The sequence below is a fragment of the Asparagus officinalis genome, chromosome 7 (assembly GCF_001876935.1).
Source record: "Asparagus officinalis chromosome 7, Aspof.V1, whole genome shotgun sequence".
Classification (NCBI taxonomy): Eukaryota; Viridiplantae; Streptophyta; class Magnoliopsida; order Asparagales; family Asparagaceae; genus Asparagus; species Asparagus officinalis.
The window spans coordinates 21136946-21152553 of NC_033800.1; the positions used below are offsets into that span (position 1 = coordinate 21136946).

Consider the following 15608-nt stretch of genomic DNA (forward strand, 5'->3'; position numbering starts at 1 on the left):
TGATTCCCCTTTTTGTAGGATGGAGGGAACCAATTCATCTTCCAGTTTGTCATATACCCAGTCAAGCTCTATGATTTTTGTAGACAACTCCTGAGAACTCAGCCTAAGAGACTGGGAGTACACTTTTGATGAGTCTGACCTAGACTTGATAGTGGCTGATCATGTGACACCGGACTCATCAGAAGTCAAGTCAGTGGAGGTTATTATAATAGTTTCATCAGCCTGAGGTTGATCCTTCTGAGGACGAGGATCCAGCAATGGAGGTCATTCTAGTTGAGTCCTCACCTTCACAAATTATCATGATTTCGTCTGACTCCTCTAACATTGAGTCCCAAATGGTCGAGATTTTTAGTGATCATGAGGGACTCTTTTTCGGAGAGTGAGTCGAGTAGCTTGACTGTAGGTATGGACCTCGATCTGGATAGATGATGGACTTCTTGCATTGATCCTGATCCCATGTCGGACTCCGAGTATACGCGGGACTCGATGGAGACCGAGCCAACCGAAGAGGAGTCTAGTTCCAGTAGCTCTTCTTCTTCGATGTAGAGTTTAAATAGTAGGACACTTTTGTCAGAACAGTATATGGGGTTCCTTAGCTACTCTTTTGGTGTATATAGGATTTTTTGGTAGGAAAACATGTATATATGTAAACCCATATATACAAGTATATGTGTATGAACTAAAAGGTTAAATATTAATAATATACTTTTGGCTTGTAATTACTGATTTATGCTATGTTGCTGAACAATAATTGACATTATAATTTCTTGACTTGTGTGTTTGTGACTATCTTATAAATTGTCTTTTGTACAATAATTGATTCCAACATTTTATTATTTATATGGAGACATGGCTGCGAATAATGACGACCTACCGAGAACAACTCGATGTTGGTTAAAATCCATTGTCAAAATGCTAGCACTAGTTGTTCTTGGATCTTGGGATTTTTCTATTTAAACTATTAACATTTCTTCACATTAGTCCATATGAGACTAAAGTGAGGGTGTCACAATCACCCTCATCTTACAAAGACGACGTCTTCGTCGTCAAGACGCGACAATTGGCACATCCAGTGAGACACACTAGGCCGAATGAAACCTTTATCTAAATGTTTTTGCAATTTCACCTTGAGCTCTTTCAATTCAGCTGGTGTCGTGCGATAGGGAGCCTTAGAAATTAGACTTGTACCTGGTATTAAAGTCAATTGAAAACTCAATCTCCCCAACTAGGCCGACTCCTCTTTTTGACCTATATACAAACTATAAAACTTTCAAGGGTCAAAGAAGTTTATTATTTTAATTTAGTTTTCCCTATTCTATCTCCTTTTTCCCTTCTTTTTCCTTCGTTCCCTCTTTCTCACTACATTTTTTATTCCGTTCACATCTCTCTCTCTCTCTCTCTCTCTCTCTCTCTCTCTCTCCTCCTCCGCGGCTGCTACATCTCTCTCTCTCTCTCTCTCTCTCTCTCTCTCTCTCTCCTCCTCCGCGGCTGCTCAGATGTGGCCCGCTCGCGCCTCTTGTCCCACCTTTGGGTGGCCTCTCGACCATGAGGCTTGCCGGTGGTTGGGGGTTGATGACGAGGTCCTCGCGGTTAGGTACGTATTTTCCCCCTCAATTTCTTAAGAAATCAAAGATCAATTCCTTAAAATCAAAGAAAAATAAGGAGGAGAAGGGTTTATACCTTGGATTGATTTGAATTTAGGGTAATATTCTACTTTCCCCTTTTCTTTCACTGTCTTCTTCTTTCTCTTCTCTCTCTCTTTAAAGAAATAGTGAATTATAAGCTTGGCGCAGAATATTCTAAAAGTGGCAAAACATGATCCAAAAATTATATATTATTGTTATATTCCAGAGAGAGCGCAAGTTGAACACATCGTACTTATTATAGAATCAAAATCACTTTAAAAACAAGTAATTATTAAGAAGGAAAATGAACTATTAAAGTTGACGAAATTAAAATATTATTATTTTTTTAGAATCACAGTTAAATCTCAGAATCTCAAATCTCAGTGAGATCTACATAAAATGTGAGAATCAGCTCATAGATCACACTAAGGTTATAAATTATAGCTAGTATCATGAAAATGCCAAAAGGTATCACATAACACAGTTTCCGAGAACAGAATACACATAACTCTGTTATAGGTTGCCGGTCACATCACGAGCGCCCAAAAATGGTCATATCACAAATGTCAGAATGCCACATCACAATTACCCATAATGGGCTACATAAAGGTGCATTCTAGCCATATGGCAGGCACAAACATATCACTCCATAGTGAACTTTCTGAGGGTTTTTGAAAACATCAAGAATCGCTTGATTTCGAAAACACATCCTTTGAGGGTTTTTGAAAACATCAAGAATCGCTTGATTTCGAAAACACATCCTTTGTCAAATTATTTGATTTCAAAACACATCACTTATCAATTTGCTTGTTTCCAAAACCACATCACTCGTCAAATCATTTTATTTCAAAACGCTTCGTTTGCGCCAAAAATATTATTGATATGTTCACTTACCAAAATTACAAATACTTTAAATCGAGTGGACGAGCGTAAATCTCATCATCTCAGTTAAAACAGTTTATGAATTTTACTTTTCTCTATTTTTATCAAATACTAAGTCACAGAATTTTTTTTTTGAATCCACAAACTATTACAACACCTTCAAATTATTATTAGTTTTTCTTCAGAAGCTTTCAAATAAGCATTATTCACAATTCATTGAGTTCACATGAAACCAAAATCGCTTATCACATTTTATGTGAAATCTAATTTACTTTTAATATCTTGTATGAAATAAAATCATATTATATGTTATGGCTTAATAAAATAGATCGGATCACATTTAACTTTATATATATACAAATATAATAATAGATTATTTATTTATCAAGCACAAAATCAAATCAAATATAGCACTCATGCAAATTTTATTATATTAAAAAAATAATAGTGGGAAATGAACTCACCTCCAATGAGTACAACTTCCTCAAAATACTACTTTCCAGATATTAACCTGAACCTATAATATAAATATATAAGACTAATATTAATTTAGGACAAGTACATATTATAGGATTATCACTGCAAAAATTAAAATCAATCATATTCAAGTATACTCAAATAATAATTATTGTAAGTTGTCTAAAAAATTACTGCAGATGACTGATCCCTACCAAGCAATGATAATGGAAGTTACAATTCGACAAATTCCAGAAGGTTACAATTTGGACTTTCACGACAATCAACGAAAGTTACAATTCAATGATCTTCATAACAACCGATGGAAGTTTGGATTCGACGGCCTTCATAATCATCAACAGGAGTTACAACTGATGACTCTCACATTATAAAGAGCCGATATGAAGGTCATAATATTTGTAACGTTCTAACTAAAGAGACTACAAATCAATGATCTCTTCAACTCAAAACGCAGAGCTCACCTCTGCGTTCCAAACCCAAAACGCAGAGCTCATTTTTGCGTTCCAAACAACAAAACGCAGGGCTCCCCACTGCGTTTTTGGCTTCAAATGCAGAGCCCAACTCTACGTCCTAAGTCCAGGATGCAGAGTTCATGCCCTGAATGCAAATTTGCGTTTGACTCGTTCAAATACGAGCTAAACGGTTCTAAAACCGTTTCTCACGGTTTAGTGGGAATTATACCCCATTAGGGAGCGATTTTAGGGGTTAGTTACTCCCCTTAATCCTCTATAAATAGCTAAACAATCAGCTTAAATGAGATCTTTGGCCGGAGCGAGATTTTTTAAGATCTTCGAGCAGATCATCTTTGAAGATTAGAATCTGTAGCTCAGAGGCTTCAGATCTTGGAGAGTTTGAAGTTCTTGGAGCCTTGTCTTGGCTTGTGAACCAAGTTTCGGTTAAATCATAAAGGATTAATTTTTTTTCTCAAATTAACTCTTCACCGAGTTCTCAAACTCGTTAAGAGTTCTAAACTCATTAAAAGTTTCAAACTTACATTGCAAGTTCTTCTCATCAAGATGAATCAACCAAGTTTCACAAGGCGAAGCGTTCGGATCGTCAACGGGATATAATAATCAAGCTCCCATCGATACCAAGAAAAACCCAGTTTTAAACAAAATGAAGGATCTCCGTTGATCCCTTCTTTTGTAAATCGGGATACCGATAGAGAAGAATTGTAATTTTTTTTCTAAGTCAGTTAGAGAGCGATTACAGTGAAAGATTGTATTCATTTTTTCCTAAGTTAGGAAAATTAATACGAATTTTAATCTCATTTCTTCTTAATTTTTCCCACGAACAATTATCTATAAATAATGTACATGTAGGCTTTCTTGCTAATTTTAGCAATTTACCATATTTTTTATGATATTATTCTAATAATTTTGAACTTATTATTAATATATAGCGCAACTCAAGGGTTTCCAATTAATTATTCTAGCTTAATTTCTAACCGAGCTTGGATATCTTTTGGATCTGGTTGCAATCAACAAGACAACAGGGGTCGACAAGGAGGAGAAGGGTTTATACCTTGGATTGATTTGAATTTAGGGTAATATTCCACTTTTTCCTTTTCTTTCGTCATCTTATTCTTCTTCTCTTCTTTTTTAACCCTAATTTCTTCTCATTTCCTCCCTTTTATCTTACTGTGAGGCGGTGAGAAACACCGACATGGAGAGGCAATGGGGAACAGTTAAATGAGTTTTTTTTAAAATTCGGGGTTATTACACTCACCTAATAAAAAGTTTCGTCCTTGAAACTTAACATACATTAATCTCCAAAGAGCTTTGGATATTTCTCTTGCATAGAATCTTCTATTTTCCAATTAGCTTCTCTTTCTGCATGGTTCTTCCATTGTACTTTCACATATTTGATGGTTTGACGTTTAAGTACTTGTTCCTTAAAATCCACAATGCGCTCAGGTTTCTTCTCATGAGTCAAGTCAGATTTGAGCTCCACTAAAGATAATTCAATTATCTCATTTAGATCTTGGATGAACTTTTGTAGCATCGATACGTGAATTACGTTATATATTCCAGATAGAGATGATGGTAACACTAATTTATACAACAAATCTTGGGCTTAACTTCTCTTGGATTTCAAATCTTTTCACTCATCAGGTAGGCGAAACCTTTAAGAAGACACGATCGTCCACCTGAAATTCTAATTCTCTTCTTCTTTGGTAAGCATAACTCTTCTGACGACTTTGTGCAGTGCGAAGACGTTCCCGAACTAGTTGAATTTTATCAATTGCTTGCTGTACCAATTCTAGTCCAAGAAGTTTTTTTGCTCCAACATCGTCCAAATAGATAGAAGACCTGCACTTCTTTCCATAAAGAAGTTCATACAGGGCCATCTGAATACTAGTCTGATAGCTGTTATTATATAGGAAGGCGTTCCTGATTTTTTTCTCCCCAACGTCCTGACTTGCATTTGCCACCATCCATAAGCACGATCTTTTCGCATGTAGACCGCATAATTAACCATTTTCTTTTCAGGACATTTCATATATGTGAAGACTTTTCCATTTCAGTGATCCAATGTTCAACAATCATCGGATCAGTAGTCCTCAAAACCGGGTGGGGATAATTTTTTGAATTCACTCATTCTGCCCTTTAATTTTGATTGTTCATTGTTCTGGCTATTCATCTAATTGTGATCGATTTGGTCTTGCTGTCGGGTGATTATAGATGTCATTGTTTGCAGTAATCCTATTAATGTGCTGCTGTCTACTTGGCTCCCTAAGGTTGACGCATGAGTTTAGGGCTAATCATGGTTCGGTCCAAACCGAAAAAACCGACCGAACCGATCCGAAAAAATCGGTTTTATGAGTAGGGTGGTTCGGGTCGGTTTGAAAACTTTTCAACTCGAACCGACCCGAACCGATCGAATATAGTGTAATACTACCCATTCTGATCTCAAACACCACCCGACTCGTCTTCAAAGAGTCAAAGACTCAAACTCTAAACTCATTTTCTGGATCATTATGAGTTAAAACAATATCATTATATCAGTGTTTAATGCTTCATAATCTCCTACGTTGTTGATATTTTTTTTTCTTTAACACAGTTTGTTGTTTGATAAGAAGTTTGATGAAGTTAGAACCGAACAAACCGAACCGAACCGCACCGAACCAACTTGCAACAGTTCGGTTCAGTTTTGAATTATAGACGGTTCGGTTGTTCAAATTTTGGTAAAAACCGAACCGCACCGACCGTTGCACACCCCTTTACTCTAGATCTTATTATCTCACTTATTGTTTGGTTGAGATCGTTATCTTTGTGCGAAGGGCTTTGTACAAAAGACAATTTATAAGATAGTCACAAATACACAAGTCAAGAAATTATAATCTCAATCATTGTTTAGCAACATAGCATAAATCAGTAGTTACAAGCCAAAAATATATTATTAATATTTAACCTTTTAGTTCATACACATATACAAGTATATGGGTTTACATATATACATGTTTGTTGATATTTTTTTTTCTTTAACACAGTTTGTTGTTTGATAAGAAGTTTGATGAAGTTAGAACCGAACAAACCGAACCGAACCGCACCGAACCAACTTGCAACAGTTCGGTTCAGTTTTGAATTATAGACGGTTCGGTTGTTCAAATTTTGGTAAAAACCGAACCGCACCGACCGTTGCACACCCCTTTACTCTAGATCTTATTATCTCACTTATTGTTTGGTTGAGATCGTTATCTTTGTGCGAAGGGCTTTGTACAAAAGACAATTTATAAGATAGTCACAAATACACAAGTCAAGAAATTATAATCTCAATCATTGTTTAGCAACATAGCATAAATCAGTAGTTACAAGCCAAAAATATATTATTAATATTTAACCTTTTAGTTCATACACATATACAAGTATATGGGTTTACATATATACATGTTTTCCTACCAAAAAGTCATATATACACCAAAAGAGTAGCTAAAGAACCAGAATTGGTACAACAAGCAATTGATACAATAAGCACGATTTTCTATATACATACATGTTTTCCTACCAACGTCCTGACTTGTATTTGCCACCATCCATAAGCACGGTCTTGCTAATGGATACAAGCATATGGGTTTACATATATACGTTTTTTCCTACCAAAAAGATCGTGCTTATGGATGGTAGGAAGAAAAAAATCATGCTTATGGATGATGGAAAAAATATATTATTAATATTTAGCCTTTTCCTCTTCGGTGTTTCTCACCGCCTCACAGTAGGATAAAAGGGAGGAAAGTGGAAGAAATTAGGGTTAAAAAAAGAGAGAAGAAGAAGAGAAAGATGAAGAAGACAGTGAAAGAAAAGGGGAAAGTAGAATATTACCCTAAATTCAAATCAATCCAAAGTATAAACCATTCTCCTTGGTTTTCTTTGATTTTAAGGAATTGATCTTTGATTTCCTGAGAAATTAAGAGGAAAAATACATCGTCGACCCCAGCAACCGACGAGCTTCACGATCAAGAGGTCACCCAAAGGTGGGGCAGGGACATAGGCGGGCTACGTCTGAGCAGCTGCAGAGGGAAGAGAGAGAGAGAGAGAACGGGAAAAAAATGAAGTGAGAAAGGGGGAACGAAGGAAGCAGAAAGGAAAGAGGGGAGAGAATGGGGAAAAATAAATTAAAATAATAAATTTCTTTGAAACTCTTGAAAGTTTATTAGTTTGTATATAGGTCCAAAAGATAAAAAGGGAATGAAAATATTCTTGTAGACCCCTGTTGCTTTGTTGATTGGAGGTGAGTTCATTTCCCACTAGTATTTTTTTATATAATAAAATTTCCATGAGTGCTATATTTGATTTGATTTTGTGCTCGATAAATAAATAATCTATTATTTTTTTGTGTATATATAAAGTTAAATGTGATTCGATCTATTCTATTATAGCATAACATATAATATGATTTGATTTCATACAAGATATTAAAAGTAAATTAGATTTCACATAAAATGTGATAAACGGTTTTGGTTTCATGCGAACTCAATTAATTGTGAATAATGCTTATTGGAAAGGTTTTGAAGAAAAATTTATAATAATTTGAAGGTGTAATGGTAACAGAGCAGTTGCCAGCCGAAAGTGTGGAGTTAAGTGCTATACGGGGCTAAGTGCTACACCACATGGATACGGTGGGAGCCACCTCTGGAGCCTGTAGGAGCCACCTCCAGAGTCCACATCGCCGGACAATGATACTGGGATGTACCAATTGTAATGTCTTGATGACGAGGACATCGTCTTTATAAGGTGGAGTGATTGTGACACCCCATTTTAGTCCCACATGGACTAGTGTGAAGAAATATTAGTGGTTTAAATAGAGAAAAACCCAAGACCTAAGAACAACCAGTGCTAACATTTTGACAATGGATTTTAGCCAACACCGAGTTGATCTCGGTGGGTCTCACGGCTTGCACGCTCTAATTGGGACTCCAATACTAGAATGAAGCATGGGAGGGCACACACCTTATATTCGCTCTAGATTCCTGATACAAGCTCGTGCTTGATCTCTGGAGAAGCGATCATCTGTTGCATGATTTCTTGGCAAGATATTGTCTACTGGAGAACAGCCTCTTCCTGAATACTTTATGAGAAGCCACTCTACCTAATACAAGGCCCTTTATCTTCCTCCAACCTACTCCATGGAATCTCTTTGTGAAATATTACATCTTAAATCATTTTACTCTTCAAGAAACTCTGGATGACAATATACCTTAAATTGGCTCTTATCTGTTAGTAATCTAACCCCTGATAACAATATGTCGCTCGGTCTAGCCTAAACTGTCTTGATGAGAAGTATGATCAGTTGAAGTATACTAGCCAGTTATCTGTCCAAGCATTCACCTCCTAATTTTCATCCTTCAATGGATGTATCCTCCATATATTCGACTATTTAAGCCATGTCGGAAAATGCTATATAAATTATTTGATGTAACCTGGTAAATAAGATGGTACATAGATTCATTTCATTTTAAATTTATAATTTGTTTAGTTTAAAGAAAACAACGATGTCATGTTAGTTTTTGAAAATTTTTGATGGTATCAGAACTACTTGCATGTCAAAATGTTTTTGCAGGAAAAATAACAGTTTTTTATTTGGAATTTGTTTTCGTAGCTTGGCTATCTACCTTTTTAGTTGTATCCCTATTATAAGACTGAAAAAACAGCTGGTAATTTATTTCATGTCATTTAAATTTACAGTAAACTGGTTTAAAGAAAATATCAAGATAGTTGACCTTTGAATATTTTATGTGTACTTATCTTGTAACTCGCTCAAGTACACTTATCCATCTGATGTAGGTATTAGATCTGGCAGTATCTCTTGCCAAAGTAGCTGATTTGGATAGGAATCTCGGCAATGAGGATGAAGCCATTAGTGGATTTCAGGAAGCTATTGAGCACCTAGAATCATTAAAGTTGGATTCCAATGAAACTGGTCTCGAACAGAGGGTAATTATTTCAACTGCTTTTGCTACTCAGGTTTGCATGCATATTCTTTATGGTGCTCATCTTCCTTGTATTTGTTTCAGCGCCATTCAGTTTTGGAGTTCCTACAGAACCAACTTGCTGAAAAACAAGAATCCGCTCCTGTTTCTACTGTGTGATATAGTGCACGGGGTCAAATAGATGTATTATATGCCTTGTTCTTGCTACCATTATATCAGTAATAATGAGGATGAATGAGGCATGGAGTGTTGTTTGGGCCCCTTAAAATAGATGTTGCGACATTTGTGTTTGGTGTTGTTTCTACTTAATTTCAGGTTAATATGTTCGCCATCATGTATAGAATGCTCTTGTATGGTTTTGGAACTGGAACCTGTCAATGTTTGTACACATATTTTACTACTACTACGAAGCACCAATTATCAAATGGGCAATCTATATGATCTGACTATGGTTATTGTCGATGTAGTTTTGTTCACTTACGTGCTCATCCCAGCAGCAGAATGTTGTAACTGATCATTTTTATTAATGACCGAGCTGCTGCTCATTTTGCATAACTTGGGCAAAGATGTTATGTGTAATATTTAAGCTCCAAGGAGAGAAGCATGGCTAACTTTGAGTGTTTGTGATCATGTTTGTAATGGCCCTTAAAAAATAACAGTAGGCGTAGTGTTTGTAATGTTTGTAATGTAACAGTAGGCGTAGTGTTTGTAATGGTGGTTAGTTTTCATAGGCTGTATATATAGACGCGTTCATGCTTCTTCTAGTTACAACCAACTTCCCTTACTCTTCTCCAGAATGGCATTGTTCCATTAGAAGTTCTACCCATTGCAGATCTCAGTTTCCAACAAACCTTTTATTTATGCCATTAAGTGTGCTAAAATATTCTGAAATAGGGGATTCGAGATCAAAATTTCTTATGCCATCAGACGCTTTGGTGCCAGGTGTAGTGAACGACACTTGCACATTTCTCATGGTCATGAAATAACCATGGAGGGGCATGGATATACATGCATCCTAAAGGGATTGATTCAAACTAAAATCAGGAAGCTTCAAGTACGACGACGCACAAGCCTTTTCCTTGGAAATATCCAAGGAATGGTTCCAATAAAGCATATAAGAATAGTAAGAACTATTATTTGTTTTGATACCTTTCTTTACTACGAAAAAAAATCATTTTGTTGATCTTATATCATTAAAGCTCTAGAGTTGCCAGCTGAAGGTGTTTCCATACTAGGGCCCCAGCTGATACAAAAGCTGCAGGAAATGACAAGTGCAGATTGCAAGCTTGTAAACGGACAAGGTAACTGAATTTACACAACCATTTCCTCATGAAAATGTTACAAAACGCTCTCAAAAAGAGCTACAGAGGAATTTTTTTGAAAAATTACAGTTAGTACAAGGGCAATGACTAGAAGCAAAGCATATACAAAACACCAAACTATTTGACAATAATATAAACACTGCCTTAGTACACAGTGGAATTACAAACCCACATCAAAAGTTAACAAAGAGCACAACAATCAGAGCTCTGATAGTATGGCAGGAATATAGTGAGAAAGCTCAGCTGTTAAGGATTGAAAACCATTCACGAGCTGAGTATGAAAGTCCTGGTCTTCTTCCCCAATCAATCTAAAATGGACACGTATTGCACGCTTGCATACAGCCATGAACTCTAAAAGCGCAGCAATTAGCTGCTGCAGTTCCTGTGACCTAAGCCTGGTTGCAGGTTCACCAGAGAGAAATGCCGTGCAGACGCTAAGTACTCCACTATTCACCTGCATTCCAAGGTTTCAAGTTCAAAGAAAGTATTCACTTGGGACTTATGAAAGATGATGCAATGGAGGTCATTATATACAATTAGGACAAGTGATAAAATTATAATTAATGGAGAAAAAAGAACACGAGCCAGGCGCAAGAAAGCTTGGTCAGAAGCTATTAAAAAATGGTATCACCTGCATTCCAAGGTTTCAAGGTCAAAGAAAGTTTGTATTCACTTGGACTTTTGAAAGATGATGCAATGCAGGTCCTTATATACAGTTAGGACAAGTGATAAAATTATAATTAATGGAGATAAAGAACACGAGCCAGGCCCAAGAAAGCTTGGTCAGAAACTATTAAAAAATGGTATAATGATGATGAAAATTGGGGAGATAGCCACCAACAGAACAGAATGGAGAGTAGGATTCATGTAGCCTACTCCAAATTTTGAAAAAGCTCATTTTCAGAATTTTGAAAGCACAACACACTAGAATTAAACGAGTTATTTCTTACCTGTACCGCAACACTGCCTTGAAGTATTCTCTGTAAACTTTGAAGCCTGTGTAATTGATCTCCTTCTGAGCTACGAGGTTCTTCCAGCTCATTCCTCAGCGCTGCTGTCCTGGTTTCAATCATTCCGATAGCATTCTCTACTGGTGAGAACTCTAAGGATTCAGACTTAGTAACCACAAGACGATTTACAAGTGCAGGAAAGGAGCCCTCTGTCTGGAGAACAGTACGTCGCTTCCATTGATCTTCTAATCCACCTTGCGTCTTGCCATTTTTAGTGAATGGGGTATCAAATAAAAAACGATCAAAAACCCGAGCTCTTACACCTCCAGTGGATAAAGAGATGATCCTCTCTCTCCTGCTGCCCAAATCCTCATCTTCCATAACTGGGTCCACTGCAGTTATCTGCAGGTAACAGACACCAGGCTGTAATTCCTCTGCGTTTACTTGTCGGGAATCTGGTATTATATGAAGAGTGTGATTGGCATCCATCCTGGATTCATATATGTGACTCAGCTTTTCCATTATGTCACCTAGACGTACATCTCGTGGCTCTCTGTATACATATTCTTTCCTATCTAGCTTACCAAAACGATCACCATAAAATCCAACCCGATAATAAGTGGCATCTGTGAAAGGAATTGGACTTGCTTCCTGCTCCAAAATTGATTCGTAGATGTTTGTGAGGGATGTGTGGCATTTAGCAAGTTGAGCAAATGACCTCCTGCTCTTATAAACAGGGATTATGAGTTCCAAGATGCTCGCACAAAAATGATGTAGCTCAGCCTGTGAAAAGAGCTTATTCGCAAGCTGCAAGTACTTCACAGCAGAATCCACAGTCAGTTTTGACGCACCATATCCTTCTACCTCAGCAGCTGATGCCTCACCAGTCACTGCAGTGCTGACCATTGGGCAAATCTTGCGCAAAGCTGCTACATGATCTCTGCTCCAAACAGCATCATTCCTCCCAACAAGGGCCTATAACAGAAGTCAACTTGATATAAAATACAAGGTCACATAGAGACAGAAGGCAAGAACTCAGTAATTCTGACCTGCATGATCACACCAGCAACAGCAACTGCACATTGAGCAGCTTCAGCCCATGATTGCATCTCTTGATGTGCATCACATAAATGCAGTAACCACATAATGTGAAGATCTGGAACAGGTGCATACGCCATTGCAAGCTTATAAAAGCTCTCAGCAGCTGCATATCTATCAATAGTCATAACAGAAGCCTGTAAAATGACCAGATATGTTATTCCTGCTATGTAACCCACCATGAAGAATCTATGAACTTTAGAAGTTTTTGCTGGTTAAGAAATACTATGAGTCAGTCTAATAAGTTTGTCTGATATCTAACATAATTTACTATTCAAGCAATTGTTATGACAGCTATTGTGATTTGTATCATACACGAAGAAGACGGTTTATGATGATTCCAGTTAGGAGTTGCATTACTGCATCTTTCAACTGGTAACAAGCTTGTGGCTTACTATGTCAGATGTATACTGTCAATTGTATACTTGCAAGCAATGTTACATTAAACACTGGGCGCTTCTAGGCGTCGGACTTGGCGCCCAACGCTTAGTCGCTAGGCGGGCGCCTAAGCGGTTTCTGGGCGTTTTTTTACTTTCTTCATTTAAGTGGTGGTCGATAAGGTTTTGCTGAAGGTCGGAGGAGGTAGTAAATGTGTTCATATTTGAAGGTTAATGAAGTTTGGAGGACGTATAGGCTACGACACATAAAATCACAATCAAGACCTATAGGGTGCAATCCACGTAAGCAGACAATGCTCCCCTAAACGCTCGTAAAATCTAGGTGGGCAGCCTAAATACCGTCTAGGTGCTAGGTGTTAGTTAGGCGACCTAGATACCGCCTAGGCCTAGGCGTACGCCTAAGCGGACTAGGCAGAGGTTTTTTAAAACAGTGCTTGCAAGTCACATGAGCTCTCATCCAGACAAAATAGCATACACAGTGAAGCCTCGTTTGGTACGTGGAAATTGTGATGCCCCACTAATAGTTTCACATCGTGAAATTGACAGAGTTTAAGAAAGTCTAAATGCTAGGTCTTGAGAGTCAAGGTGTAACATTGACTAGTCAATTTTGGCGGTGAATTGAGTCAAACCGTGTGTTACACTCGGTGAGTCCCACGACTAACATCGTACCAACAGGCTCGCAGACCTGGAGCATGACAAACAATATCAAAGCGGCTAGCTAGTCGAAAGTGTGGAACTAAGTGCTATGCGGGGCTAAGTGCTACACCGTCCGAGTGCAGTGGGACTGTGGGAGCCACCTCTAGAACCTGTAGGAACCAACTTTCGAGTCCACATTTGGCGGTGATGCTGGGATGTGCGACTTGTCATGCTGCGACGAGGACGTTGCGTATTAAAGGTGGGGTAATTGTGATGCCTCACTAATAGTCCTACATCGAAAAATCTATAGTTTAAGAGAGTTTAAATAATGGGTATTAAGAGCCTAAGTGCAACATTGACTAGTCAAGTTTAGCAGTGAATTGAGCCAAACTTGCACTCGGTGTGTTCTAGGACTTACATCACACCAACAGGCTCGCGGACCCGAGGCGTCACAAGAATTGAGTGAAGTGAGAATGGAACAAAAGAAGGAATGGAATAAAATAAATATGGGAATGTTCATTCTCATGTTTGGGTGCAATAAGATAATGAAGTGAGAACGAATATATTTAGAAGATATGTACTTAAGTGGGAATGCTCATTTCTTGACAACTCGTTGGGATTTGGGAATGTCTAATCCCACACGAAGGGATGACCATTCCTAGGGAATGGGCATTCCCACTACTAAATAGTATGTGGGATTGAGAAGTGGGAATGTGCATTCTGTTCCACCCCACTCTAGCATACTAGACGAAGCGTAAAGAAATACTGAGGTACATCAGATGTATTCCCAACATAATGATTGCATTTACATTATCACTAATATTAAAATTTCAAATCCTTATGAACAGAGAGAAAAAAAAAAAACATCCGTTTAGCTAGCTATAGATAGCATCATAGCCTCATGCAAACAATCCAAAAAAATACATATCTGGCTTAGAAGACTTCACTTAAAAGTAAAAAATGACAAAACAAATACAGCTTACCAACAGGGCATGCTCTAATCCTGCATCAAGTGCTTGAAGAAGACTGTCTGACAAATGTTTGACTTCTGACCAAGACCAACGGTCATCAGTTGATCCTTCAGAAACTGCCTCAAGTGCACAGGCAGGGAGGCCACAGTCTCTTATAAGCTCCCTGCTCCTATCTTCATCAGCCAACTCTTCCAATGATTTCCTAAGACGTCTAGCTTCACCACTCTCTTCAAGAGATCCGTCTGACCTCATTTGTGTAACTTGTACATCAGACATCAACTCTGACAAGGTAATTGTCAACATCACCCTCAACCGTGTGGTATGCACAAAATAATAAAATGAACTCTGTGGAAAGAAGGAAAAAAAAGATTAAGCTCATGATCTAGCTATTATTTAATGAGAAACATACTAGCTGATTGACAACCTACCCTAATAAGTATTTGCAATCCAATAACAGCCCTTCTCCTGATGGAATCATTACGGAATACTGCAAGTCTTAGAAGATGAAAAGCAACTTGCTTCAAGAACCGGTCATTCTCTCTTGCCATCAGTGTCGCACCATGAAGATTAAAAATATTATTGAACACAGGACACAAAGCCTTCCAAAAGGCCAATGGCTGATTTCGAGAAAAGAGGCTCATCAATATGGAGGTAATGCAATCTAATTTTCCATAGTCAGTAGCAATACTATGGGATGCAGCAGCAACTGAAAACTTTTCAGTCATCTCCAAGACCTGGAGACTAATAGTGGTACTTAAATTCTCTTCCCAGATTTCCTGATTGATTTACGTAAGGTGTTAAAATAACTTCGAGAAAAGA

The 15608-nt window shown here is 37.7% G+C and overlaps 2 protein-coding genes across 4 annotated transcripts in view; one reads left to right on the forward strand and one right to left on the reverse strand.

The window, feature by feature from the left end:
• The window catches only part of LOC109848314, a 29033-nt gene extending 19153 nt beyond the window's left edge, over positions 1-9880 (forward strand). For both annotated transcript variants that reach the window (XM_020417756.1, XM_020417757.1), the window contains exons 7-8: positions 9269-9418; positions 9499-9880. In XM_020417756.1, coding sequence (XP_020273345.1) covers positions 9269-9418; positions 9499-9573 — 225 coding nt within the window. In that variant the 3' untranslated portion in view covers positions 9574-9880. The remainder of the gene's footprint in view (positions 1-9268; positions 9419-9498) is intronic.
• Positions 10704-15608, reverse strand: part of LOC109848464 (guanine nucleotide exchange factor SPIKE 1) — a 41834-nt gene continuing 36929 nt past the window's right edge. For both annotated transcript variants that reach the window (XM_020417968.1, XM_020417969.1), the window contains exons 27-31: positions 15218-15565; positions 14802-15134; positions 12736-12921; positions 11687-12661; positions 10704-11190 (exon numbers count right to left, since the gene is read on the reverse strand). In XM_020417968.1, coding sequence (XP_020273557.1) covers positions 10936-11190; positions 11687-12661; positions 12736-12921; positions 14802-15134; positions 15218-15565 — 2097 coding nt within the window. In that variant the 3' untranslated portion in view covers positions 10704-10935. The remainder of the gene's footprint in view (positions 11191-11686; positions 12662-12735; positions 12922-14801; positions 15135-15217; positions 15566-15608) is intronic.